Genomic DNA, 27,147 nt, shown 5'->3' with positions numbered 1-27,147 from the left:
AGGCAAAGTAATGTTTCCCACTGTTTCCAAAATCCTGTTAATATCCAGGATTTGCTGGGCACAGTGGCTCATGCCTGTAATCCCAGCACTTTGGGAGGCTGAGGCAGGCAAATCCTTTGAAGTCAGGAGCTCGAGACCAGCCTGGCCAACGTGGCAAAACCCCGTCTTTACTAAAAATACAAAAATTAGCAGGGCATAGTGGTGCATGTCTGTAACCCCAGCTACTTGGGACATTGAGGCACAAGAATTGCTTGAACCTGGTATACAGAGATTGCAGTAAGCCCGAGATCGCACCACTGCACTCCACTCCAGCCTAGGCACCAGAGTGAGACTGTCTTTTTTTTTTTTTTTTTTGAGACAGAGTTTCGCTCTTGTTACCCAGGCTGGAGTGCAATGGCGTGATCTCGGCTCACCGCAACCTCCGCCTCCTGGGTTCAGGCAATTCTCCTGCCTCAGCCTCCTGAGTAGCTGGGATTACAGGCACGTGCCACTATGCCCAGCTAATTTTTTTTTTTTGTATTTTCAGTAGAGACGGGGTTTCACCATGTTGACCAGGATGGTCTCGATCTCTTGACCTCGTGATCCGCCCGCCTCGGCCTCCCAAAGTGCTGGGATTACAGGCTTGAGCCACCGCGCCTGGCCTTTTTTTTTTTTTTAAGACAGTCTCAAGGCCGGGCGCGGTGGCTCACGCCTGTAATCCCAGCACTTTGGGAGGCCGAGGCGGGCGGATCACGAGGTCAAGAGATCGAGACCATCCTGGTCAACATGGTGAAACCCCGTCTCTACTAATACAAAAAATTAGCTGGGCATGGTGGCGCGTGCCTGTAATCCCAGCTACTCAGGAGGCTGAGGCAGGAGAATTGCCTGAACCCAGGAGGCGGAGGTTGCGGTGAGCCGAGATCGCGCCATTGCACTCCAGCCTGGGTAACGAGCGAAACTCCGCCTCAAAAAAAAAAAAAAAAAAGAAAAAAAATCCAGGATTTTTCTGGTCACCATTTTTTAAGCACACATTTGATTGATACTGTGAACTGTCTACAGAGACTCCTTCCATCCTTTTCTATTCATAACCAAGAGCTCAAAACTATCAGGCCTCCATGTGCAAGCCCAGACCCAGAAAGTCTAAAGTCCTGCCTACCTTGGCTGATCCCACTCCCACCCCACCCCATCCCCTTCTTTTCAAGGACCTGTCTCCTTGGCCCCCATAACTGTTGGGGGAATTGACGGCAAGGCCTCCAGGCCTCTCAAAACTCCCCACGTCTGGTATCAATTAGGCCAGCACTCCTTTCCACATTCTTATCTGATCATCCCTACTTGTACAGTTCACCTGTTGGGCCAAGATATCTTAGCAAAATTATCTGCCTCCTTCACTATTCCTGGGCTACAGCCACACCTAATTGCCTCCCTCTTTCCTGAACCCGTACCTCCCTCAATAGCTCCCCTTATGTCCCCCTACCTTAACCCTAGGGTGTCAAATACCACCTTCCCATCTGTTGCTACAAGTCACTCACCCGTCATCATCCCCTTAAAACCTAACCACCCGTACCCTGCCCAGCCCCAGTACCCAATCCCACAACAGGCTTTAAGAGGTATAAGCCTGTTATCATCCATCTATTGCAACATGGCCTTTTAATTCACCCTCCTGCTTCTTCAGCATCTGTACACAAAGGAGTATCACGTATCCACTTCCAAAGCCCAAATTTCTTCCCCATCTGTTATACTCTTTCACCAGCATACACGTGCTCTCCCTGCCAACTGTATCCAGTTAATTTCCCAAACCCCAACCCCATCCACCAAACAGCTTCTCTCCTTCGAGGGTGTGGTTGCTACTTTCACCTCTGGATACCAGGTTTTGCTATTCTAAGTCATTGTATAAACTCACTAAAGAAAACTTATCCATTAGCTGGGCATGGTGGTCGGCGCCTGTAACCCATCTACTAGGGAGGCTGAGGCAGGAGAATCGCTTGAACCCAGGCGGCGGAGGTTGCAGTGAGCAGAGATCGTGCCATTGCACTCCAGCCTGGGCAACAAGAGAGAAACTCTGTCTCAAAAAGAAAAGAAAAGAAAACTTAGCCAACCCTATTAATCCTAAATCCTTTCCTCACGCCTCCTTTCGACCCTTAAAAACAGCTCTAAAAACTGCTCCCTCCCTAGCTCTCCCCAACTTGTCTCAACACTTTTCATTATATACTGCAAAAATCCAGGGCTTTGTGGTTGGGATTCTTACACAGGAGCCAGGCCCACCATGGCCTGTAGGCTTTTTATCCAGACAACTTACCTAACAGTCCTGGGTTGGCCCTCATGACCAAAGCGCAACAGCAGCTGCCGCCCTAATACTCTTACAATCCCTCAAAATCACAGGCTATGCCCCATTTACCCTCTAGCTCTCACGACCTCCAAAGTTTTCTCTTTACACCTCACAAACTTACTTTCAGCCCCTCGCCTTTTCCACTTTTATGCAGTCGCCCCTACTACTTAAACCACACCTCAAAAAGTCTGTTTCTATTATTTTCTGTCTAACCGAGCTCAAATTCACTGTACTCATTTACTTTTACATGCCCTGCTTTTGTTTAAGTTGCCAATTTACACTTTTCCTCCAGTCAATTACAGCTAATATTTCACTCTTAATCTGGCTCCCATTCTCTGCTCATACCCCGCTATAACCTTTAACAGCAGCAGCCCTTGCTGGTTCTCTTGGCATTCAGGCCCAAACCAAAGCAGGGGTGGGGAGACGATTAGCCAAAAGCAGGACTTCAGACTGTCAGGCTCGAGGCTTGTATATGGAGACCTGACGCTTTATAACAAGAAGTGTTTGAAATGCATCCCATTTGTAGATCCCTAGAAGTAAAATAGTCACCTTTGTTTACACTCTTACACCAAGCACGGTTTTTAAAAGAGAATATCAGGCTTCATTCTTTCTCCTAGATTAAATGTCAATTGTCTTTATTTTGTCTCGAGCTAGTCAAAACATAAGTAAAACACCTTTTCCACGTTAGTACTGTATTCCCAGGGATCTTGGGGTGTCCGGGAAGGGCGCGGTCTTCTTCCTGGCGGGGTGTGGATGCGGTCGCCTTCTCCCGGCGCCGCGGGACCAGGACAGGAGGAAGAAGCCAGGAACGGTACGGGGACGCTCAGCCCGGATCTGCGGCTTGCGGGTGGGTGGCGGCTACGACCCAGTGGGCACCAGCCACTCAGACCGCCAGGGCTCCAAGCTCTCTCCAGCTTGCAGCCGTTCCTCTCCTGCCCCACCCCCTGACCGGCACTAACATCCAGCCCCGCCGGGGCAGTGAGGCCAGAGCCTGGTGTAGCGCCCCGCGGGAATATTACATCTTTAAAGTTTTCTGGTGGGTCGATGGATCATGCAATTATCTCAAATATGGGGAAAAAACAAAAAAAAAAAAAAAAAAAAAGGCCAAGGGCGACGGGACACCCGGATGTACCAAGCACCGCCCTCTGGAGCCCCATCGCACATGCGCACCCTGTGGGCGTTGGCGCGAGGCACAGGGCGGGGCTTGGGGAGGGAGGAGGCAGGGCGGTGGTTGGGCGAGAGGAGAGCCACGCCCTCCGCAGCACCGTCTCTGCGCATGCGCCCGGACCAGCTTCTGGTACTTTCGACAAGTCTGCTGACGTATCCTCCCAGTGCACGTCCGGATGTTGGCAGGGGAGGATGTGGGGTTTGTTCTTCGAGAGTAGGCACGAAAAGCCCCTTTTCGTCCTACATTCCTAAAGGAAGGCCTCTGTTGGGCCTTTCTTTCAGTCGTGAGGGAGGCGTCGACAGCGTGCGGTAAGTTTTCTGCTGACAGGGTCGACCTTGCAGTGGTCGCTCAGGAGTGAGGGTCAGGAGACGTGCCGGGCACCCCATTTGGGGAAGGCAGCATTTCGATTCTGGGCTGCGGCATCAGTTCGCTGAACGAAGTTTTTTTCTTAAGATGGGGTTTCACCGTGATGGCCAGGCTGGTTTTGAACTCTTGACCTCAGGTGATCCACCCACCTCGGCCTTCCAAAGTGCTAGGATTACAGGCGTGAATCAGCGCGCCCGGCGTGAACGGAGTTTTTAGGGCTCGTTTTCCTTCGCGGCGCCGCTGCCTGCGCGTTGGCTCCGCCTCCGGGAGGGCGTCCTGCTGTGGCTTCCGGGCGGCCGGGCGCCTGCTTCCGGGACTCGATTTGTTTTTTTCCCTCTTGGTTTTTTAGGAAGTCCTGAGTTGAGGCTTGCGGAGTCTTTTCCCGAGAAAGCGCAGGGTAAAGCCGCGGGTGAAGATGTCCAACTACGTGAACGACATGTGGCCAGGCTCGCCGCAGAAGGATTCGCCCTCGACCTCGCAGTCGGGCAGGTCCAGCCGGCTGTCGTCGCGATCTAGGAGCCGCTCTTTTTCCAGAAGCTCTCGGTCCCATTCCCGCGTCTCCAGTCGGTTTTCGTCCAGGAGTCGGAGCCGGAGGAGCCGGTCCCGTTCCAGAAGGCGCCACCAGCGGAAGTACAGGCGCTACTCGCGGTCATACTCGCGGAGCCGGTCGCGATCCCGCAGCTGCCAGTACCGAGAGAGGCGCTACGGGCTGTCTAGGAGATACTACCGGTCTCCTTCGCGGCACCGGTCTCGGTCCCCTTCCCGTAGCAGATCGCGCTCTCAGGGAAGGTCGTACTACGGAAGGGCGTACGCGATCGCGCGGGGGCGGCGCTACTACGGCTTCGGTCGCACCGTGTACCCGGAGGATTACGGCAGATGGAGAAACAGATCCAGGACGAAGTCGCGGAGCAGAACCCCTTTTCGCTTAAGTGAAAAAGGTGCGTCACTTAACTTTCCATTTTTGATCATCTATGGCGACAGTATAAAAGGAGGCTAGGGAACCAAAATTGCCTTCAGTATTAGTTCCCGAAATCTTTTTCATTGGAGGAAAGGGAGAGGACATTATCTGTTTGTATGTAAATGGACAGCATTCTTTCCCTTTAAAGTTCAACTGGATGTTAAATGGCTCAGGATGGAGGGAACCTATTTTCCTAGTGACTGACTGTTCTTAGTGGGTGGAGCCTTCTAAATGTTATGATTAAGTTAGAGTTTCTAAGTTAATTATTGATTGGGAAGAATATGAAAACACGCCTTGGCCGGGCGCAGTGGCTCACGCCTGTAATCCCAGCACTTTGGGAGGCTGAGGCGGGTAGATCACGAGGTCAAGAGATAGAGACCATCCTGGTCAACATGGTGAAACCCCGTCTCTACTAAAAAAATACAAAAATAAGCTGGGTGTGGTGGCGCACGCCTGTAGTCCCAACTACACGGGAGGCTGAGGCAGGAGAATTGCTTGAACCCGGGAGGCGGAAGTTGCAGTGAGCCGAGACCGCGCCACTGCATTCCCGCCTGGCAACATAGCAAGACTCCGTCTCAATTGAGAAAAAAAAAAAAGTCTTTTTTTAGTAGACGTTATTTTTGGACAAAATTGAATCGTCCAGTATCTTAAATGACTTACCAGGCCAGGGTGGCTCGTGCCTGTAATCCCAGCATTTGGGGAGGCGGAAGTGGGAGGTCACTTGAGGCCAGGCGTTCCAGACCAGCCTGGCCAACATAGTGGAGACACTATCTCTACTAAAAATACAAATTATTAGCCGGGAGTGGTGGTAGAAATACACTTTGGAAGTGTATCAGTATTGGTTCAGTAGTTGTGATAATTGTACCATATAAAGAATCTATTGCAGAAAACCCCGGTTTTCAGAAATACACGTTTGAAGAGAAAGCAAAATAATAATGACGTTGACTATTAACTAGAGAAAATTAAGTACAACGATAAAACAGACAAAATAACAGGACGTTCAGGCCTTTGGTCAGGAAAACTGAAATTGAGGTAATTTAAGAATTTTATTCTTTTCAGCAGTGGTAGAGAATAGAATTTTCAGTGAATGAAGTTACACAGTTACCCCTCCGTTTCCTCGGAGGATTGGTTGCAGGACCAATATGCAACCTCCGCACACTTGAGGTTTCCAGTCTCTCAAATACTGTAGTACTTTACCTGCATTTAGAAGGAGGAAAACATCCAAGTATAAGTGGACCAGCACAGCTCAAACCAGGGCAACCTTACTTTACATGTTATAAAACAAATAACATTTAATACCAGAAAATAACATCTTATTTTGTAATTCTGAGTTCTCTTGGGGGGAAATAACTACCAGGTTAATGAGTATTTAAATTTATTTTTATTTTTAGATCGAATGGAGCTGTTAGAAATAGCAAAAGCCAATGCAGCGAAAGCTTTAGGAACAACCAACATTGAATTGCCAGCTAGTCTCAGAACCGTTCCTGTAGCCAAAGAAACAAGCCGTGGAACAGGTTTATCAAGTAATGGTGCAAAGCCTGAAGTAAGTATTCTAGCTTTGTCCTAACAAAACCTTCAGAAAGCCACTGTCAAATCTGATTAGCCATTTGTTATTTACCTTAGACTATACTTTTTGGAAAGTCTAGCTATATATGTAAAACGTGTTGAATTCAGAGTAGCAGATCTGAACATAGGCAGAGCCATACCCAGGAAAGTGGCGATTAATGAACTTAATTGGCTGTGTGTAGTGTCTTATGCCTGTAATGAGGCAGATAGCTTGAGTCCAGGAGTTCAAGATCAGCCTGGGCAACGTGGCTGCGTCTTTACAAAAAATACAAAAATGGTGGTGCATGCCTGTAGTCTATCAGCTGTTTGAGAGGCTGAGGCGGAAGGATGTTTGAGCCCAGGATGCAAGGTTGCACCATTGCACTCCAGCCTGGGCAGCAGAGCGAGACTCAAGTCTGAAAAAAAAAATTTTTTTTTGTTTTACTTTTTTTTCAGTAACACAGTACTGCAAGTCTCAACGTTAATATATTGTAGTTGGTACTTTGGTGATTTCTATTGCCAGTTTTTTTAAGTTAGTCTTTAGAGTATTTGTAGCTTTCATTTGCAGCATTATGTTCCCACAAATTTTGTATTCAGCATATACAGTATAGTTTATCTGCTTTATTTCTGTCTTATAGAAATCATGAATGTGGTCTGCAGACATTGATGAAGAAAATCTGTTGGTAATTGATACATGGGCTAAAGCATCAGGTTTAACTTGAAGTTTATGTTCACACACTGAAAGCTTAGTTCTTTTTGTTGATCCATGTGCATGCTAGAATTTGGGACAGGTACCATTTGCCTAAAGTATTAAAGTCAATTTTTAAATTAAGTAAAGGTACACATTGTAATGGTGGGGCATCTGTGAAATAGATGTCCCTTTTATAATATATGCAATATATTCCAGATGTTTTGAGAGATTACAGAAGAGGAGGCCTGCTTCACTTGCAGATAAGTTTATTATAATTCTCCAGAAATGTGCAGGATGTGCATTAGCAAATTGCACTGTACTTTTAAGTTATAATGATACTCTGTCTAGGCTGGGTGGCTCACACCTGTAATCCCAGCACTTTGGGAGGCCAAAGTGGGTGGATCACCTGAGATCAGAAGTTTGAGAACAGCCTAGCCAACATGGCAAAACTTTGTCTCTACTAAAAATACAAAGATTGCAGCCAGGTGCAGTGGCTCACACCTGTAATTCCAACACTTTGGGAAGGCCAAGGTAGGTGGATCTTGAGGTCAAGAGATTGAGACCATCCTGGCCAACGTCGTGAAATCCCATCTCTACTAAAAATACAAAAATTAGCTGGGCGTGGCAGCACGTGCCCGTAGTCCCAGCTATTTGGGAGGCTGAGGCAGGAGAATAGCTTGAACCTGGGAGGCAGAGTTTGCAGTGAGCCACATTCATTGCACCGCTGCACTTCAGCCTTGGGACAGAGTGAAACTCCCTCTTAAAACCAAAACAGAAACCAAAAATTAGCCTGGCGTGGTGTGTGCCTGTAGTCCCAGATACTGGGGAGGCTGAGGTGGGAGAATCACTTGAACCCAGTTAAGTGGAGGTTGCAGTGAACCCGAGATCATGCCACTGTACTCCATCCAGCCTGGGCAGCAGGGCAGAGTGAAACTTTGAGGAAAAAAAGATTCTGCGATATCTAAATGAACCTGTAATTGGGCCCAGATGTGAGTATGCTCAGTATTAGTAGACAGGGTCTGTCTTGTTCAGATGATTAGGGGCCCAACTGGCAAATGCCTTAGTTTCTTAAAACTAGGTATTTTTCTGGTGTGGCTTTACTTTTCAAACGTTAACTTGATTTAACCTGAGAAAACTGATTAAAAAAATTGTTTTTTAAATTACTTAAATTTGCCAGCAAGGAAATAAAATAATTATGGGAAGAGTGTCTTAAGCCTATTAAATCAGTTTTGTCGAGGGGAAGACTCAGTTCTGTTATTTAGGCTGTTAAATATATGGTTAGATCCAACTTGATTTTTGTGTCTACAACTAAATTTTGTATACAATTAGGCTATTTTTTAATACTGTACTTAGAAACCAAGGTTATGTGTTTTAAAATTATACTTTTTCTTAACCTGTCTAGCTGTCGGAAAAGGTAACAGAAGATGGAACTAGAAATCCCAATGAAAAATCTTCCCAGCAAAGAAGCATAGCTTTTAGCTCTAATGTAAGTATGTCCAAGCATTGATCACTCAAAAATTGGATTTAGGATGCATTTGCATCTTTGTGTTTTATATCTCCGTGGTGATAATTGGGGGACTACTGACACTTTAAATACAATTAAAATCATTTGTTTTTGAGCCACTTTTATAAGTAACCATTATAATGGGTTCATACCATATCTTTCACATGAGTTTTTGTTATTTTGCCATTGTTTTAAGTAGCCCCCACTTTTTTTATTGTTGAGATATTTTAAAGGTAAATCTTTAGAATACTCCTTAATCAGAATGTTTTAAAATAAGAGTTTCAAAAACAAAGCCTCAATCTTTATACCATGTATGTATCTGGTGTCTCCCCAATACCCCAGTATCTTTTTATGGTTTGAATCACGCTACAAATAAGGCTCACACTGCATTTGGTTGATAATATCTCTAAGGCCCATACATGAGATTATTTAATGTATTTTTTTGTGAAAAAATATGTACAATATATGTGTTTGGAAAGCTGACTGAATTTGTTTTCTTACAGAATTCTGTAGCAAAGCCAATACAAAAATCAGCTAAAGCTGCCACAGAAGAGACATCTTCAAGATCACTAAAAATTGATCAGAAAAAAAGTCCATATGGACTGTGGATACCTGTCTAAAAGGAGAAAAACTAATGGCTAAGTTTGCCTGAAAACTGCACTTTACTGCAAGTTAGTGTTTCTAGCATTATCCCAGCCCTTTGAGCCATTTAAGGGTAATCCTGCATTTAAAAACCAACACAAAAAGATGTAAATACTTACTACTCAAATATTAACCTTTTAGGTTTCTCTTGCAGGTATGAGATAGCACAAATGGACCAAAGGTCATGCACAGGTGGGAGTCTTTTGTATATAGTTGTAAATACTATCGGTTATGTAAAAGTGAAATTTTTTAGACACAGTATTGAACTGTATTGCTGTTTTGTATATTTAATAAATTTCTTGTTTTCATACTTAAAAGTCTTTGTTGTATATATATTACCTAATGAGTCTTTGCAAGGAGACATCTGTTGATTAAAGCCGTGTTAATCCCAAGTCCAAGGCCTGACTGGCCCTACCTGGGGTTAGGACTGCTGAATCTCAAGTCCGTACCCTAGACCTGCTGAATTTGAAACTGAATTTTAACAATCTTCCCAATTGAAGTCAATACTTCAACTTGAAAAATTGCTTAAACTCTTAATTTGAAATTTATTATTGCTACTGTGACTGGGAAGGATCTTAATTAAGCACAAAAAATTTTAAGTGGGCATTACACTTAAGAACTGTAAAGTCTAGACAGCTGGTCTAAATAAAACTGATTTTTATAGATAAATAGACTAATTTTTAGAGGTGGGGTCTTTGCTCCATCACCCAGGCTAGAGTGCAGTAGAATAGCCACAGCTGACTGCAACCTTGAACTCCAGGGCTCAGGCAATCCTGCTTCAGCCTCTACCATACAGGCTTATGCAGTAGTTACACCTGGCTAATTTTTTTTTTGGTAGAGATGAGTAGGGTCTCTGTTACCTAGGCTGGTGTCGAACTTCTGGCTTCAAGCAATCCTGCTTCAGCCCTAAAGTGTAGGGAATAATAGTTTGATCAAACGTTTCAACTTTCTTACGAGGATATTTGGTTTTTGAAGGATGGCATTTTACAGAATGCCTTTAGAGATCAGTCTCCATGGGTTTGTCCCCATAAATGGACCTGGGCTGTGTAATGGAGCATGGAACAGGAAAGTACCTGCAATTGTGACCATTTCTGGGGAAGAGGGACCAGGGTGAATTTCCAGTAGCCATTGTCACCTTCCTTTCACTATATAACGTGCAAAAAAAATTAGCATCCTACCTCTGAAGCTCCCAAGTTCAACTCTAGGTCAAGCCACATGTACCACAAATTTCAAGACAACAGTGACTCACGTGTTTGTAGCTAAGAATTTTAAGTCTAGTAGGCTTCACACATTAAACAAGACAAGTGAGTAATATACAGATAAATGTGAAAACATACACATCAGAACATTTCTTTACAAATGACAAACACGTGTTTGGCCAGGTGGCAGGTCTGAGCCGGCCTCGAGACTGCATCCGTTTCTGGTGCAGCGGCCGGGATTTGCGCAGTCTCTGTTCGTGCTTCTGGGCGCCGTGAAGAGGAGGGTCTTCAGGCGGGGCGGCTTGGCTTCCCGGACGGCCCTGGCCGAGGGCCTCCGCCATCGACCCAGCCTCACTGTCTGCGCCTCCCACTCGCCCGGCATCGCAACCTCCTCTAGGACAGACCTAGCCGCAAACGCCCCAGCTCGCTATCCCCGGGCAAAGGCCTGCCACCCATCTTCTTAGCCATCGTCTCCGCCGTCCCCTGGCAACGCTTCCCCCCACTTCCGATAATAACTGCGACCCCGGGGCTTACTTTTGGCTACCAGAACGCCGCGCTTTTCCGGAGGTAACCCGGCCCTTCCTCGGGTGAGCTCTAGAGCAGAGAAGGCAATCCCCGCCCCTGGCAGCCCTGGGCTGTGTCCGATTGGGCTAGGTCTGTGCGCAGGCGCATTGGGTGGAGAGACCTGGACCTGTGCGGGAGATGCGAAGATGCCGAAAGCAAGGTTCTCAGTCAACCTGGGTGACAGACCTTATCTCAAAAACAACACAAAAACCTGGAGGCAGACATGTCCCCCTCCTTCCTCAGATTTCCTTAAATGCCTTTCTTCAGGGAAGCCGGCTCACGACTTGAAAAATCAGCTTCCCCTGTTACAGCTCTTCATACATTTTCTTCTTTGCAGCGCTTTACATAAACGTAATTAAATAAATGTGGAATTGCTTGTTTAATGTAGCTATTTTTTTTTTTTTTTTGAGACGGATCTTGCTCAGTGGGTCCAGGCTGAAGTGCAGTGGTGCAATCTAAGTTTACTACAACCTACAACCTCTGCCTCCCGGGTTCAAGCGATTCTCCTGCCTCAGCCTTCTGAGTAGCTGAAATTACAGGGGCCCACCACCATGCCTAAGTTTTGTATTTTTAGTAGAGACTGGGTTTCACCATGTTGGTCAGGTTGGTCTGGAACTCCTGACCTCAAGTGATCCGCCCACTTTGGCATTCCAAAGTGTTGGAATTACAGGCGTGAGCCACTGGACCCTGCCTAATGCAGTTAATTTAAATGAGACTTTTCTTAACCTCTAATAAAATGGCAAATATTTGGCCAGGCACGGTGGCTTACTCCTGTAATCCCAGGACTTTCGGAGACTGAGGTGGAAGCACTTTTGGAGACTGAGCCCACGAGTTGAAGACCAGCCTAGGCAAGAGAGCAAGACCCAGTCTCTACCTTCAACCCTGCAACTCCCCCAAAATTGATATATTAGCTGGGCATGGTGGCATGTGCCTGTAGTTGCAGCTATTTGGATGGCTGAGGTGGGAGGATCCTCTGGGAGATGAAGGTTGCAGCGAGCCAAGATTGAACCGCCTGCCAGGTTCAAGCAATTCTCCTGCTTTAGCCTCCTGAGTAGTTAAGACTACAGGTGCACGCTGCCATGCCTGGCTAATATTTTGTATTTTTAGTAGAGATGGGGTTTCACGGTGTTGCTTAGGCTGGTGTCCAACTCCTGAGCTCAGGCAATCTGCCTACCTTGGCCTCCCAAAGTGCTGGGATTACAGGCGTGAGCCACCACATCCGGCCCAGTTTTTAAACATCACACAAATTATATTGCACAGAAAAGCAAGGTTGAAAATCATGTGAATATTCTTAATATATCCTTATAAAATTAGTTGTTCAGCAATTTTTACCACACATAATATTCTTTCCTTTCTATATTGCTTCTCTTTTATCACTTCCAGAAACTTCTTTACTTAATTATGAATTTTTTTTTTTTTTTTTGAGATGGAGTCTTGCTCTGTCGCCCAGGCTGGAGTACAGTGGCACAATCTTGGCTCACTGCAACCTCTGCCTCAGCCTCCCAAGTAGTTGGGGTTACAGGTGCCTGCCACCACGCCCGGTTAATTTTTGTATTTTTATTAGAGTTTCACCATCTTGGTCAGACTGGTCTTGAACTCCTGACATTGTGATATACCCACCTCGGCCTCCCAAAGTGCTGAGATTACAGGCATGAGCCATCATACCCAGTTGAACATTTACATTTTTTTAAGGCCAGACTTGCAGATTTTAATTGGCAATATAAGCAAATTGGTAATATAGAGTTCAACTCTACTGGCAGGAACAGAGAAAAGAATGAACAGAACTTTTTGTTTTTTTTGAGACAGGGTGTCAGGCTGAAGTGCAGTGGTACGATCAGGGCTTACTGCAGTCTTGACCTCCCAGGCTCAAGCGATCCTCTCACCTCAACCTCTCAAGTAGCTGGGACTTCAGGGGCAGGCCACCATTGGCTAATTTTTTTATTTTGTAGAGATGAGGTCTCGCTATGTTGCCAGGGATGGTCTTGGACTCCTAGGTTCAAAGGATTTTCCTGCCTTGGCCTCCCAAAGTGTTGGAGTTATAGGCCTGAGCCAGCGTGCTCAGCCAGGATTCTTAATAGCAGTAAAATAACGATACAAGCACTACTCATCCCCAATAACTAATTTCCTACACAATCTGAGAGGCACAAAACTACATATAACTGTTTTAATTTTCATTTCCGGACTGTTGGTGATGTTGTTTGTCCATATTCTATAGGAAACTAGTTTTGTTTTGTGCAGATTTAGGCCAATTATGCAAGCACTATGTATTCTATGAAGCATCACTTTTCGACTGAATCTCATTATAAATTTTAAATTTTATATTCTGCTTTGTTGATTTATGTGTCATTTCCTGTGCAAGTATGGTATTGTATTCATTACTAAAGACATTTATTGTTTTAATTCCTCATAAGACAAGTCCCTCCTCAGTATTTTGTTTTTTTTTTTTTAATTTTTGAGATAGGGTCTTGTTTGGTTGACTAGGCTGGAGTGTGGTCCCATGATCATAGCTCACTGCAGCCTCAAACTCCTTGGGGCTCAAGTAAACCCTCACTTCAGCCTGCCAAGTGTCTAGGACTACAGGTGTACACCACCATGTCCAGCTAATTTTTTCTAAGTTTTTGTAGAGGCAGAGTCTCACTGTGTTGCCCAAGGTGGTCTTGAACTTCTGAGCTCCAGTGATTCTATTTTTTATTTAGAAATACTGTTGATTATTCTCAGTTTTTCCATACAAACTTTTAAAATCATTTTTAGAATTGAAATTAAATTATTATTATTGTTTTTAAAGATGGGGTTTTGCTATGTTGCCCAGGCTAGTCTCAGACTCCTGAGCTCAGGCAATCCACCCACCTCAGCCTCCCAAAAGTGCTAGCATTACAGGTGTGAGCCACTGTGCCCGGCCTGAATTTAAATTTTTTAAAAATTTTATTTATGTATTTTTTGAGATGGAGTTTTAACTCTGGCTGCCCAGGCTGAAGTCAATGGCATGATCTCGGCTCACTGCAACCTCTGCCTCCTTGGTTCAAGTGATTCTCCTTCCTCAGTCTCCTGAGCAGATAGGATTACAGGTGCCTGCCACCACACCCGGCTAATTTTTTTGTGTGTTTTTAGTAGAGACTGGGTTTCGCCATGTTGGCCAGGCTGGTCTCAAACTCCTGACCTCAGGTGATCTGCCTGCCTCAGCCTCCTAAAGTGCTGGGATTATAGGTGTGAGCCACCTTGCCTGGCTGAAATACTTATATGGTTTAAAAGTACATATATCTTATACCCCCAAAACAGATAATAATTTTATTTATTTTTGGAATGGAATATTACTCTGTCGCCCAGGATGGAGTGCAGTGGTGTGATCTGCGATCTCTGCTCACTGCAACCTCCGCCTCTGGGGTTCAAGCAAATCTTCTGCCTCAGTCTCCCTAGTAGCTGGGATTACAGGTGCCTGCCATCAAGCCCGGCTATTTTTTGTATTTTTAGTAGAGATGGTGTTTCACCATGTTGGTCAGGCTGGTCTCGAACTCCTGACCTCAGGTGATCTGCCTGCCTTTGTCTGTCCTTTGTCCATAAGGAAGTTCCTTGTGAGGAAGGTATGTAGTTTTTCTATCTTAGTGGCTTTTTAAGGTATATAATGGGAGGCAGGTTTGCCCTAAGCAGTTCCCAGCTTGACTTTTCCCTTTGGTTTAGTGATACTGGGGTCCCAAGATTTATTTTCCTTTCACACATGTGTAATTGTATCTGTAACATAAATTCCCAGAATTATGAGAGCTGAGTCAAAGAGTAAATGCCTTAATTTACAGATATTGCCAAATTGCCTTCCCTAGGGGTTGAGTCAATTTTTAGTCCTACCACCAATATGTGTAGGATTCATGTTTCTTCGGCCTTACCAACACAGTGTGTTGTTGAACTTTAAGATTTTTGGTACACTATTTTCTAGTTCAAAAAACAAAAAACAATGACCCATTGAGATTCTGATGGGAATAACATGACATTAATAAACTTATTTGAAAATAGAAATTCCATTTGACCCAGCAATCCCATTACTGGGTATATATCCAAAGAATTATAAATCATTCTATTATAAGGACACATGCACACAAATGTTCACTGCAGCACTGTTTACATACAATAGCAAAGACTTGGAACCAACTCAAATGCCCATCGGTGATAGACTGGACAGGGAAAATGTGGCACATATACGCCATGGAATACTAAGCAACCATAAAAAATGATGAGTTTGTGTCCATCGTAGGGACATGGATGAACCTGGAAACCATCATTCTCAGCAAACTGACACAAGAACAGAAAATCAACCACTGAATGTTCTCACGCATAGGTGGGTGTTGAACAATGAGAACACATGGACACAGGGAGGGGAGCATCACACACTGAGGTCTGTTAGGGGGGATCTAGGGGAGGGACAGTGAGGGGTGGGGAGTTGGGGAGGGATAACATGGGGAGAAATGCCAAATATAGGTGATGGGGAGGAAGGCAGCAAACCACATTGCCATGTATGTGCCTATGCAACAATCTTGCATGTTCTTCACATGTACCTCGAAACCTCAAACGCAATAAAATATAAAAACACACACAAAAAATGCCCAAAAACCTCATATGAGATGCTCCTTTGTGATAGTTTTTACGATATTGTCTTCCAACCAGAAAATAGGTTATCCATCATTTATTCAGATTTAATTCAAATTATTTTTATGTTTATGTTACCCTTTAAACTTTGTACCTAGACAGCTTTTCTTTTTAGGGATTACTTTTTCATTTCTACATCTAACTAGTAGTTGTTAGTGCAAAAAAAAATAATTTTCACGTATTCGTCTTGTATCCAGCACCTTACTGAATTACCTCATTAACTTTAGCACTGTTATTAATGCTGGCATTGCCTCTCTGCTGGGCAGGTAAGAGTGAACAAGACGGGCGGACCCCACTGTTCTCCAGTAATAATGATGATGAAGGAAATGAAAAATGAACAGACAAAAAGAAAACTTGGCCGGGCGCGGTGGCTCAAGCCTGTAATCTCAGCACTTTGGGAGGCCGAGGCGGGTGGATCACGAGGTCAAGAGATCGAGACCATCCTGGTCAACATGGTGAAAGCCCGTCTCTACTAATACAAAAAATTAGCTGGGCACGGTGGCGCGTGCCTGTAATCCCAGCTACTCAGGAGGCTAAGGCAGGAGAATTGCCTGAACCCAGTAGGCAGAGGTTGCGGTGAGCCGAGATCGCGCCATTGCACTCCAGCCTGGGTAATGAGCAAAACTCCGTCTCAAAAAAAAAAAAATAAAAAAAAGAAAACTTATGCAATTGAAGAGAATTAAAGTAGTCAAATGACAGTACTAAAAGTGAGACAGGGTAGTCAGGGAAGACCTGCTTCTTTTTATTTATTGATTTTTTCAGATAGAGTCTTGCTCTTATTGCCCAGGATGGAGTGCAATGGCAGGATCTCGGCTCATTGCGACCTCTGCCTCTCGAGTTCAAGCAATTCTCCTGCCTCAGCCTCCCTAGTAGTTGGGATTACAGGCGCCCGCCACCACACTCGGCTATTTTTTTTTTTTTTAATTTTTTGTATTTTTAGTAGAGCGGGGTTTCGCCATGTTGGTCAGGCTGGTCTCAAACTCCTGACCTCGTGATTCGCCGCCTTGGCCTCCCAAAGTGCTGGAATTAACAGGCGTGAGCCACCGCGCCCGGCCATTTTTTAAAAATTTATTTTTATTATTTTTAAATTTAGAGACTGACTCTCACTTTGTTGTCCAGGCTGGTCTTGAACTCCTGAGCTCAAGCAATCCTCCGGCTTCGGCCCCCCAGTGCTGGGATTGCAGCCATGAACCACCACACCTGGCCAAGACCTGCTTCTTGGAGGTGACAATAGGCTAAGCTCTAAATGGAAAGAAATTTCTACTCATGGGAATGAATCCCACCCAGGTTCTTCCGGCCCACTGCTGACAAAATCAATTCACTAAGTTCTTAGTGCTTAGCACTATACTAAATGCTACTGCAGTAGAGTTGTATTAACGTGAGGCTGGCCTCAGGGACGAAGAGTTACCACTCAAGCGTTTTCTGGAAGGCTCAGCTCAGAGGTTAGGGTTTTCAGAGTTTGGTGTGGGCAGGGCACTAGGGAATGGATGCAGCTGACTGGTTGGAGATGCTATCCACCCAGTCAGCAGCACCCAGAGTCCGCCTCTGGGTGGAGGAGTGGGGAAGAAGAACCTATTGGGTCATGAGTCACGAGTCTGGGTGGGGTCAGTTAGTTGCCAGAATGCGAAAGTCTGAAGAATGCCTCAAAAGACCAATCTTGGCCGGGCGTGGTGGCTCACGCCTGTAATCCAAGCACTTTGGAGGCCAAGGCGGGCGGATCACCTGAGGTCGGGAGTTCAAGACCAGTCTGACCAACATGGTGAAATCCCCGTATTAAAAAAAAAAAAAAAATACCAATCTTAAGTTCTACAATAAGGACGTTAACTACAGGAGTAATTGGGGAAGTTACACATCCGATGCCCTCCGAAACAATAGCTGGTTATCGTTCAACTACATTTTAGCAGAATTCAGGGCCCTCTCGGAATCCTAACCTCCTGGTCTTTCATTAGTTTTACACAGGCAGTTTCAGCCCCTGAACGGAGGGGGCCCGTTTAAGGGAGGGACTATGATCATTCTTGCTTAAAAGTTAAACTATAAATTCTCCCATGTTTAGCTTGGCTTATGCCCAGGAATGAGCGAAGACAGCCAGCCTGCGAGGCTAGAAGCAAGATGGAGTGAGTCATGTTAGATTTCTCTCACTGTCTTTGCAAAGGCGGTTTCCAGGAACAGCGTGCAGAGTAGATGATTTTCTACCAGGTTCCTTTTGGTCATTTCTTCCTAGCTGTCCGATTCTGAGCTTTTCCCGATAATTTGCTTGGCGACTCATCTCCCCGTCCTTGCCACAGTTGCTTTCCGCGGCGGCGCAAGACCCTGCACAATCGAAAACATTCCACAGCGAAAATAGTTCCAACTTCCGGAGGCCGCCCGGAAGGGGCGGGGCTTATGATAGTCTTTAATACGTATCGGCCTGGCTGTCTGAAGGTTGACGGAAGTGCTCTGTGTTGTTGCCGGAAGTGGGAAGAGAGGTTGCGATGGCGGCTGTCGCTGCATCCGAGGTGAGTTCGACGACCCCACAGCGGGGGTTTTGTTGGTGAGGGTTCCGGGGAGCGGCTTGGGAGAGAGGTGGAGGCGAAGTTTAGTTTCGCTTCAGGTCGGCGCAGACACTGTGGGGTCGAGTCGGCGGTCGAGGCCCTAGGCCCAGCCTATCGGGGCCGGCGGGGACTCGGCCTGGGCCGTCCCGGGAGAAGCCGAGCCGGCTCTGCCTGAAGCCAGTTCTCCTCGCCGCAGGTGCTGGTGGACAGCGTGGAGGAGGGGTCCCCCGCTGCGGCGGCGGGGTTGGCCGCTCAGAAGCGCGAACAGAGACTGCGCAAATTCCGGGAGCTGCACCTGAAGCGGGTGAGTAGTCTTGGAGGCCGGCTCAGATAGGTCACTTGGCCAGGGCCAGGCGCTTTTGTAGAGGGGGCGAGGAAGCCACACCGCTGCATCTGACAGACCCACAGAACGTGATCATCTGAGATGAAAGCTGTATCCGGTGGTACTCAACCCTGGCAGCACATTGGGATCATTCTGAGAACATTTGAAAATACACCTGTTCACTCTAGCCCCCCTTCCACGCACATCCAATGTAATGTATCTGGGTTAGGTTTGGGAGTATCTTGAGTTAGGTTGAGATGGAGTTTTGATCTGTCATCCAGGCTAGAGTGCAGTGGCGTGATCTTGGCTGACCTTAAGCTTTGCCTCCTGGGTTCAAGCGATTCTCCTGCTTCAGCCTCCTGAGTAGCTAGGATTACAGGCGTGTGCCACCATGCCCAGCTAATTATGTATTTTTAGTAGAGATGGGATTTTGCCATGTTGGCCAGGCTGGTCTTGAACTCTTGACCTCAAGTGGTCTGCCTGCCTCAGCCTCCCAAAGTGCTAAGATTAGAGGCGTGAGCCACCTCACCCTGCCAATTTAATATTATTAAATGCCCAATAAAGTCTACTTAAATGCCACTATAGTATGGTTCCCCCATATTTCGAAACCTTATTCTGAGCAATAAAAAGAGATCACACAACTCGTAGAGGCAAAGCTGATTTTAGCCTCTAGTGCTCTGGAACAGCAAACCAGTGCAACTCAACACATTTTTCTTGACTGTATAAAAATGTAGACCCTGTTAGCCTATTCCTTAGCTTAAAATACCATGATGGCTCTCTATTGCTTTTAGGATAAATGGGGTCACCTTATTAATATGTTGTGCCTGATCCTCCTCAAAGCAGGTAAGATGTATCTGGATTTATTTTCATGTTTTAGGTGACACATTTCTTATGTTACAATTTTAGAATGAAGCTCGTAAATTAAATCACCAAGAAGTTGTGGAAGAAGATAAAAGACTAAAATTACCTGCAAATTGGGAAGCCAAAAAAGCTCGTTTGGAGTGGGAACTACAGGAAGAAGAAAAGAAAAAGGTTAGGAACTATTCTATCTTCATAAGTGATTTACTTAGTCATTCTGTTATATCAAGACACTACAACATAGTGGTTGAATACACTGGCTCTTAGGCCAAGCTGCCAGAATTGAAATTCTGGCTCTGCTTGTTACCAACTGCAACACCTTGGGTGAGTTTATTTAACTTCTCAGTACTTCTGTTTTCTCATCAATAAAATGGGGACTATAGCAATAATTATTTGAGTTAATTATGAATTAAATGAATTAATGCATGTAAAACATTTAAAACAAGGTTTGATACCTGATAAACACCCAGTAAGTATCATGTGCTCACTTATATACCATAGTATCTTCCTAAATTTCCTTTAAATATTATTAAGGGGGCTGGGTGCAGTGGCTCATGCCTGTAATCCCAGCACTTTGGCAGGTCAAGGCAGGTGGATCACTTGAGTTCAGGAATTTGAGACCAGCCTGGCCAACATGGCAAAACCCTGTCTTTACTAAAAATACAAAAATTAGCCGGGCATGGCGGCATGTTCCTGTAGTCCCAGCTACTTGGAAGGCTGAGACATGAGAATCCCTTGAACCTTGGAGGTGGAGGTTGCTGTGAGCTAAGAGGGCACCACTGTGATTCAGCCTGGGAGACAGCGAGTGAAACTCCATCCCAAAAAAAAAAGAACTATTTAAGTATTGCTTGATATTTATTGGATCTTTCTTGATTTAAAGTAAATCAAATTACTGCTTGTATCATAATTGTAGGTATCAGCTTTTTTCTTCTATTTAGGAATGTGCAGCAAGAGGAGAAGATTATGAGAAAGTGAAGTTGCTGGAGATCAGTGCAGAAGATGCAGAAAGATGGGAGAGGAAAAAGAAGAGGAAAAACCCTGATCTGGGATTTTCAGGTCAGATTGACCTTTATTGAACTGTACTTTATTGGCTGGGCTGTTAGAGAATCATTTCCTTTATTGTCTCTGGTTTCAAGAAAGGATGTGCCTCTTGGCTTCCTTCATGGGATATTCTTTTCGAGGCCCAAGACCAAGAAAAGTACAAATATGTCTCTTAGGACAGAAATGAAAAAAGGCTGTACTTCAGTTAGCTGGGTTTCTAAATACTTGATGGTAAAATTTATAAAAGTCTGTTCGTCAGCATCTTCAGGATAGAAGCTGGGCTTCCAATAGTGTTTTGAGCATATGTTACTTCATACAGATTGAGTATCCCTAGTCTGAAAATCTGAAATCCAAAATGTTGCAAAATCCAAAACTGTTTGAGTGCCAGCATGATGCTGTGATGGTTGAAGGAAATGCTGATTGGAGCATTTTAGATTTTGGATTTAAGTATAATACAAATATTTCAAAATCTGAAAAAATCTAAAACACTTCCAATCCCAAGTATTTTGGATAAGGGATAATACAGATTTTCTCTCAATAGGAAGGTCCAAAGAAGGAAATACATCATCTCTGTTTCTCATTTTATGTTTTTAGATTATGCTGCTGCCCAGTTACGCCAGTACCATCGGTTGACCAAGCAAATCAAACCTGACATGGAAACATATGAGAGACTGAGAGAAAAACAGTAAGTCCTTTATTCATCCTGAGGTGATGTGGATGTATTTGTGTGCGTGTGTGTATGTGTATACATGTACATAAATAGAATCATGCTTTAATGCTGTATGGATTATTAGTAGCTGTCTAAGGATGGTCTGTGTTTTTTCAGGATTTTTTTCCTTGTTTTTTTTTTTCTTTTGAGACGGAGTCTTGGTCTGTCACCCAGGCTGCAGTGCAGTGGTGCAGTCTTAGCTCACTGCAACCTCCACCTCCTGGGTTCAGGCGATTCTTCTACCTCAGCCTCCCGAGTAGCTAGGATAACGAGCCCACCACCATGCCTGGCTAATTTTTTTATTTTTAGCTGAGATGGGGTTTCACCATGTTGGCCAGGCAGGTCTTGAACTCCTGACCTCAAGCGATCTGCCCACCTTGGCCTCCCAAAGTGCTGGGATTACAGCTGAGTCACTGCGCCTGGCCCTTCCTTGTTTGTTGTTGTTTTTTTAAGAGACAGGGTCTCGCTCGTTGCCTAAGCTGGAGTGCATTGCCACCATCATAGCTCACTGTAACCTCAAAGTTGTGGCTTCAAGGGATCCTCCCACATCAGCCTCCCCAGTAGCTAGGATTACAGGCATGTGTCATGATTGCTGGCTAATTAACTTTTTGTCGAAGTGGGGTCTCACTGTGTTGCTCAGGCTGTCTCGAACTCCTGGACTCACGTGATCCTCCCACTTTGGCCTCTCTCACAGGGTTGAGATTATAGGTCTTAGCCACTGTGCCAGGCCAGGTCTCTGTTTTGACAACACTGTTTATTGTTTATTTCACAGCAATTAAATTAATCACCTGTTTCTTGTTTTTTTCCTAAAGACTGGTAGTTTGGTTTTTTGCTAAGACTGGTTGCTGATTGATTAACACCCTGATTGTCATAGTTACTTGTTACTGACTTACTATTTTAGGAGGCTGAATGCTTTAGTGCTGGGATTGGTGAACTTTTTTTTTTTTTTTTTTTTGAGAGGGAGTTTGGCTCTTGTTGCCCAGGCTGGAGTGCAATGGTGTGATCTTGGCTCACCACAACCTCCGCCTCCTAAGTTCAAACAATTCTCCTGTCCCAGCCTTCCGAGTAGCTGGGATTACAGGCATGCACCACCACGCCCAGCTAATTTTGTATTTTTAGGAGAGACAGGGTTTCTCCATGTTAGTCAGGCTAGTCTCGGACTCCCAACTCAGGTGATTGCCCCAGCCTCAGCTTCCCAAAGTGCTGGGATTACAGGCATGAGCCACCACACCCAGCTGAGGTTGGTGAACTTTTTCTGTGAAGGACCAGATAGTAAATATTTTCAGCTTTGTGGGCCATATAGTCTCTGTCACAGCTACTCAGCTGTGCTGCTGCAGTGCAAAAGCAGCTGCAGAGGATTCATGAAAGAATGGGTGCTGCTGTGTCCCAGTAAAACTGTTTTCATAAACAGGTGGTGGGCTGTAGTTTGCCAGCTTGCTTTAGTGGAAAAGAAAATAACCTCAGGATGGAGCTCTAATCCAGCTCTGTCCCTAGCACTCTGTAACCTTTGATAAGTCCTGGAGCCTCTGCCCGTTGGCTCTTGGATCTGTAGAATGAATGTGTTGGAGAAGATGATGTCTTAGGTTCCTTTCAATTTTGTATTTTTTTTAAATTTTTAAAAATTTTTCTTAGTTCTCATAAGATCTGAATCAATTTTGTATTTTTAAATTTTTTTTTGAGGCAGAGTCTTGCTCTGTCACCCAGGCTGGAGTGCAGTGGCACAATCTCAACTCACTGCAACTTCCGCCTCCCAGGTTCAAGGGATTCTCCTGCCTCAGCCTCCCAAGTAGCTGGGATTAAGGCGCCCGCCACCATGCCTGTAACTTTTTTTGCGTTTTTAGTAGAGGTGGGGTTTTACCATGTTGTTCAGGCTGGTCTCAAACTCCTGACCTCAGGTGATGTGCCCACCTTGGCCTCCCAAAATGCTGGGATTCCAGGCATGAGCCACTGTGCATGGCCATATTTTTATTCTTTTAATTAAAAAAAAATTGTTTTTTGAGACAGAGTCTTACTTTGTTGCCCAAGCTGGAGTGCAGTGGGGTGATCTTGGCTCACTGCAATCTCCACCTCCCAGGTTCAAGTGATTCTCCTGCTTCAGCCTCCCGAGTAGCTGGGACTACAGGTGTGTGCCACCATGCCTAGCTAATTTTTATACTTTTAGTAGAGATAGGGTTTTGCCATGTTGGCCAGACTGGTCTTGAACTCCTGACCTCAAATGATCCACCTGACTTGACTTTCCAAAGTGCTGGGAATACATATGTGAGTCACCACACCGGGCCTATATTTTATTAAAGAAAAAAATTGGGCTGGGCACAGTGGCTCACGCCTGTAATCAGTGCTTTGGGAAGCGAGGCAGGTGGATCACAAAGTCAGGCGTTCGAGACCAGCCTGGCCAACATGGAGAAACCTCATCTCTACTAAAGATACAAAAAATTAGCTGGGTGTGGTGGTGGGTGCCTGTAATCCCAGATACTCGGAGACTGAGGCAGGAGAATCGCTTGAATTCGGGAGGTGGAGGTTGCAGTGAACTGAGACCTTGCTGCTGCACTCCAGCCTGGGCAACAGAGGAAGACCCTGTCTCAAAAAAAAAAAAAAAAAATTGAAGTAGGATCTCAGAGTAAATATATGTGTATATTTTCTCTCTCATCATGAATGGTAGTTTCATTTGACATTTGAAAATGGAGCATTTATAGTGTTCCCATAAGTTCATTTTGCTGTCTTTTCAGTGGAGAAGAGTTTTTCCCAACATCTAATAGTCTTCTTCATGGAACACATGTGCCTTCCACAGAGGAAATTGACAGGATGGTCATAGATCTGGAAAAACAGTAAGTATTCAGTAGAGCAGCCTGACATAAATACTTAGTGACAAAATGCACTTAGAGTATGCACCTAAATCTCATGTACTTAGAATGAATTGAAAAGATATAAATTACACTTGCTAATTTCTGATGCATCTATAGTGGTTTGGGAGCGGATAGCAAGTATGGGTTGAACATGTATGACTTGGAGTGGAGATGCAGAATGTTGATGAAATGGAATTGTTATAAGTAAAGGGGAAAGGTCTAAAAAAAAAAAAGGATCCTTCTTTAAGGACTTTAACAGCCACTCCCCTGTTTGATTTGGAGAAGCAAGAATGAATGTTTCTCACTTATGTTTGTGTTTCTTAATTCTGATAGAGGCAACTATTAAGTAGAGCAGAATGAAAATATATTAGGAGTTAATACATGTAAAGTATTAAGAATGGTGTCTGGGCTTGGCGTCGTGGCTCCTGCCTGTAATCCTAGCCCTTCAGGAGACTGAGGCAGGAGGATCACTTGAGTCCAGAAGTTTGAGAAAAGCCTGGGTAACACGGAGAAACCCTGTCACTACAAAAAGAATACAAGAATTAGCTGGGCGTGGTGGTGCATGCCTGTAGTCCCAGTTACTTGGGAGACTCAGTCAGGAGGATCACTTGAGTCTAAGTGGTCGAGGGTGCAGTGAACTGTGATTGCACCACTGCACTCCAGTTTGGGTGACAGGGCGAGACCCTATGTCAAAAAAAAAAAAAAAAACCAGTGTCTGGCACATATTGTGCACTCAGTATTAGCTGTGGTTATTTAATATGATTTTTTTTTTCTAGACGGAGTCTCACTCTGTTGCTCAGGCTGGAGTGCAGTGGTGTGATCTTGGTTCACTGCAGTCTCCGCCTCTCAGGTTCAAGCTACCTCCTGAGGCGTTGGGACCACAGGCATGCACCACCACTCTTGGCTAGTTTTTGTATTTTTAGTACAGATACAGTTTTGCCATGTTGATGAGGCTGGTCCCAAACTCCTGACCTCAGGTGATCCACCTGCCTCGGCTTCCCAAAGTGCTGGGATTACAGGTGTGAGCCTTTGTGCCCGGCCTATTTAATATAATTATTGTTATAGTTATCTTCTTATTTAAAAAATGTATTAAAAAAATTTTTTATAGTGACGGAGTCTCTGTGTTATCCAGGCTGGTCTGGAACTCGTGAGTTCAAGTGATCCTCTTAAAAAATGTATTTAAAAATATTTTTTTATAGCGATGGAATCTCTCTGTGTTGTCCAGGCTGGTCTGGAACTTCTGAGCTCAAGTGATCCTCCTAAAGGGCCTTTTGGGAGGCCTTGTCCTTCAGAAGTACTGGGGTTACAGGCATGAGCTGCCATGACCAGCTAATAGTTATCTTCTTCTTCTTTTTTTTTTGAGATGCAGTTTTGCTCTTGTTGCCTAGGCTGGAGTGCAATGGTGCAATCTCAGTTCATCGCAACCTCTGCCTCCCAGGTTCAAGCGGTTCTCTTGCCTCAGCCTTCCAAGTAGCTGGGATTACAGGCATGCGCCACCATGCCCAGCTAATTTTGTATTTCTCCATGTTGGTCAGGCTGGTCTTGAACTCCTGACCTCAGGCGATCCGCCTGCTTTGGGCCTCCCAAAGTGCTGGAATTACAGGTGCGAGCCACAGTGCCTGGCCTAATAGTTATCTGCTTTTAAGTGGTGCTTCGGTACAGTTGAGTTCCCAACAATGAATCATTGCTTTAGCAATCTGAAGGTGAATTTGTGTTTACTGGATTTCACAGTTCATATCCTGAGTTGTGCCATTAATTCAGTTTCAACTGGAACTTGATGAAAACTGGACTGGCTTCCTCCAGCCCCCATAACGTGTGCGATTCTAAATGTAAATTTTATTCTTAACTGTTTGGTGATGTCTTATTAAGATCAAAAGAGAAGGCAATTTTGAATTTTGTAAATTTTCTTCTTTCCTCAGGATTGAAAAACGAGACAAATACAGCCGGAGACGTCCTTATAACGATGATGCAGATATTGACTACATTAATGAAAGGAATGCCAAATTCAACAAGAAAGCTGAAAGATTCTATGGGAAGTACACGGCTGAAATTAAACAGAATTTGGAAAGAGGAACAGCTGTCTAATTCCTTCAAGAACTGTTTATAGAAGCTTGAGAATGGGGTAAAAACTTCTGCTAGCAAAATCAAGTTCTTTTTGAAATTTTATCAGTAACCTAGAATTTAGTAATCTTTATGTCTTCTCACTCAGCATTTAGAAATAAAAATACCGTTTCTTAAACGTATATCCTTCCATGTATATTTCCACATTTTTGTGCTTGTTAAGATTTAAGATGTATTTCTTGTAGTGAGGTTGTTTTGTAAAAATCTACTTTGTATACATTCTAATTATATTATTTTTCTATGTATTTTAAATGTATATGACTGTTCAATCTTTGAAGCATTTTGGGCTTAAGATTGCTAGCAGCATACATCAGATGCAGTCATTGTTGCTGTCAGTGTGGAATTTGACAGAGTCAAGACTCAGGAGCCACTCGGGGTTGTGGACTCCAAAGGTAAGGGTAGTGATGAGGAAGATGGCAGTGGCTACTGGAGGGCTGCAGCAGTCCCTCCTTGTGGCGGCCTGTGACCAAGGTCAGGGAGGAGTGAGCTATCCCCTCATGATGCTGACCATGTATAGTTCCCTTTTTGAAAAGCAATAAAATGCTTTGGATTAGAATTCCTAACATTTTTTGTGTATGATTTAAAACAAATGTTTGTATGTATACATTTGTATATTAGACATACATGCTTCCATTCTACAAATACTGAAAGAACGTTTTATTGTGGGAAATTTCAGTACCCTTGTTGAATCCCATATACTTAGTACCCTGTTCAACAATCATCAACTCATGGCAACCCTGCTTCATCTTTATTTTTATCCACTTTCTCCTTCATGACTCTTATTTTGATGCAAATACTATATATATAATTTCATCTATAAATATTTTAGTATGTATCTCTGAAAGATAAAGACAAAGAAAATGACCACAACACTTATCACTGCAATAGATTTATTTTCATAAAACTCCAGAGAAAGCCAGGCAGGGTGGTGTGTGCCTGTAGTCCCAGCTATTCAGGAGGCTGAGGCTAAGGCTGGAGGATAGCTTGACTACAGGAGTTCTGGGCTGTAGTGCACTATGCCGATTGGGTGTCTGCACTAAGTTCCGCATCAATATGGTAACCTTCTGGGAGCAGGGGACCACCAGGTTGCCTAAGGAGGGGTGAACCTGCTCAGGTCAGAAATGGAGCAGGTCAAAACTCCCGTGCTG

General features: G+C 44.6%; 2 protein-coding genes across 5 annotated transcripts; both read left to right on the top strand.

Moving 5' to 3' along the window:
* The first annotated feature begins 3,614 nt into the window (after window positions 1-3,614).
* RSRP1 (arginine and serine rich protein 1) lies at window positions 3,615-9,496 on the top strand. 4 transcript variants are annotated; one of them, XR_001105331.2, is made up of 6 exons: window positions 3,615-3,781; window positions 4,189-4,777; window positions 6,189-6,340; window positions 6,981-7,025; window positions 8,436-8,519; window positions 9,041-9,496. XR_001105331.2 is itself a non-coding variant. In XM_012440049.2 (5 exons), the coding sequence occupies exons 2-5, from the start codon at window positions 4,255-4,257 to the stop codon at window positions 9,155-9,157; spliced, it is 876 nt and encodes a 291-aa protein (XP_012295472.2). In that variant the 5' UTR covers window positions 3,623-3,781; window positions 4,189-4,254; the 3' UTR covers window positions 9,158-9,496. The 4 variants fall into 4 exon arrangements, 1 of the variants encoding a protein (XP_012295472.2); XR_010337757.1 differs by having other exon boundaries at window positions 7,250-8,519; window positions 9,041-9,056; XR_010337758.1 differs by lacking the exon at window positions 6,981-7,025 and having other exon boundaries at window positions 7,250-8,519; window positions 9,041-9,056.
* Window positions 9,497-17,976: 8,480 nt separating this feature from the next.
* Window positions 17,977-26,555, top strand: SYF2 (SYF2 pre-mRNA splicing factor). Its single transcript, XM_012440197.3, has 7 exons — window positions 17,977-18,069; window positions 18,302-18,409; window positions 19,334-19,459; window positions 20,224-20,341; window positions 20,921-21,011; window positions 23,762-23,860; window positions 25,798-26,555. The coding sequence occupies exons 1-7, from the start codon at window positions 18,046-18,048 to the stop codon at window positions 25,961-25,963; spliced, it is 732 nt and encodes a 243-aa protein (XP_012295620.1). The 5' UTR covers window positions 17,977-18,045; the 3' UTR covers window positions 25,964-26,555.
* Window positions 26,556-27,147: the final 592 nt, after the last annotated feature.

Source organism: Aotus nancymaae, unplaced genomic scaffold, assembly GCF_030222135.1.
Source record: "Aotus nancymaae isolate 86718 unplaced genomic scaffold, 86718_ANA_hifiasm-v0.15.2.pri h1tg000053l, whole genome shotgun sequence".
NCBI classification, from domain to species: domain Eukaryota; kingdom Metazoa; phylum Chordata; class Mammalia; order Primates; family Aotidae; genus Aotus; species Aotus nancymaae.
Note: the sequence above shows the minus strand (reverse complement) of the source record. Positions and strands in the feature narration are given on the sequence as shown.

Coding starts and splice junctions, on each gene's coding strand:
- RSRP1 (XM_012440049.2), top strand. CDS start 4,255: ATGTCCAACTACGTGAACGACATGTGGCCAGGCTCGCCGCAGAAGGAT. Junction 4,778..6,188: donor TTTTCGCTTAAGTGAAAAAG/GTGCGTCACTTA, acceptor TTTTATTTTTAG/ATCGAATGGAGCTGTTAGAA. Junction 6,341..8,435: donor GTAATGGTGCAAAGCCTGAA/GTAAGTATTCTA, acceptor TAACCTGTCTAG/CTGTCGGAAAAGGTAACAGA.
- SYF2 (XM_012440197.3), top strand. CDS start 18,046: ATGGCGGCTGTCGCTGCATCCGAG. Junction 20,342..20,920: donor CCCTGATCTGGGATTTTCAG/GTCAGATTGACC, acceptor TTATGTTTTTAG/ATTATGCTGCTGCCCAGTTA. Junction 21,012..23,761: donor GAGAGACTGAGAGAAAAACA/GTAAGTCCTTTA, acceptor CTGTCTTTTCAG/TGGAGAAGAGTTTTTCCCAA.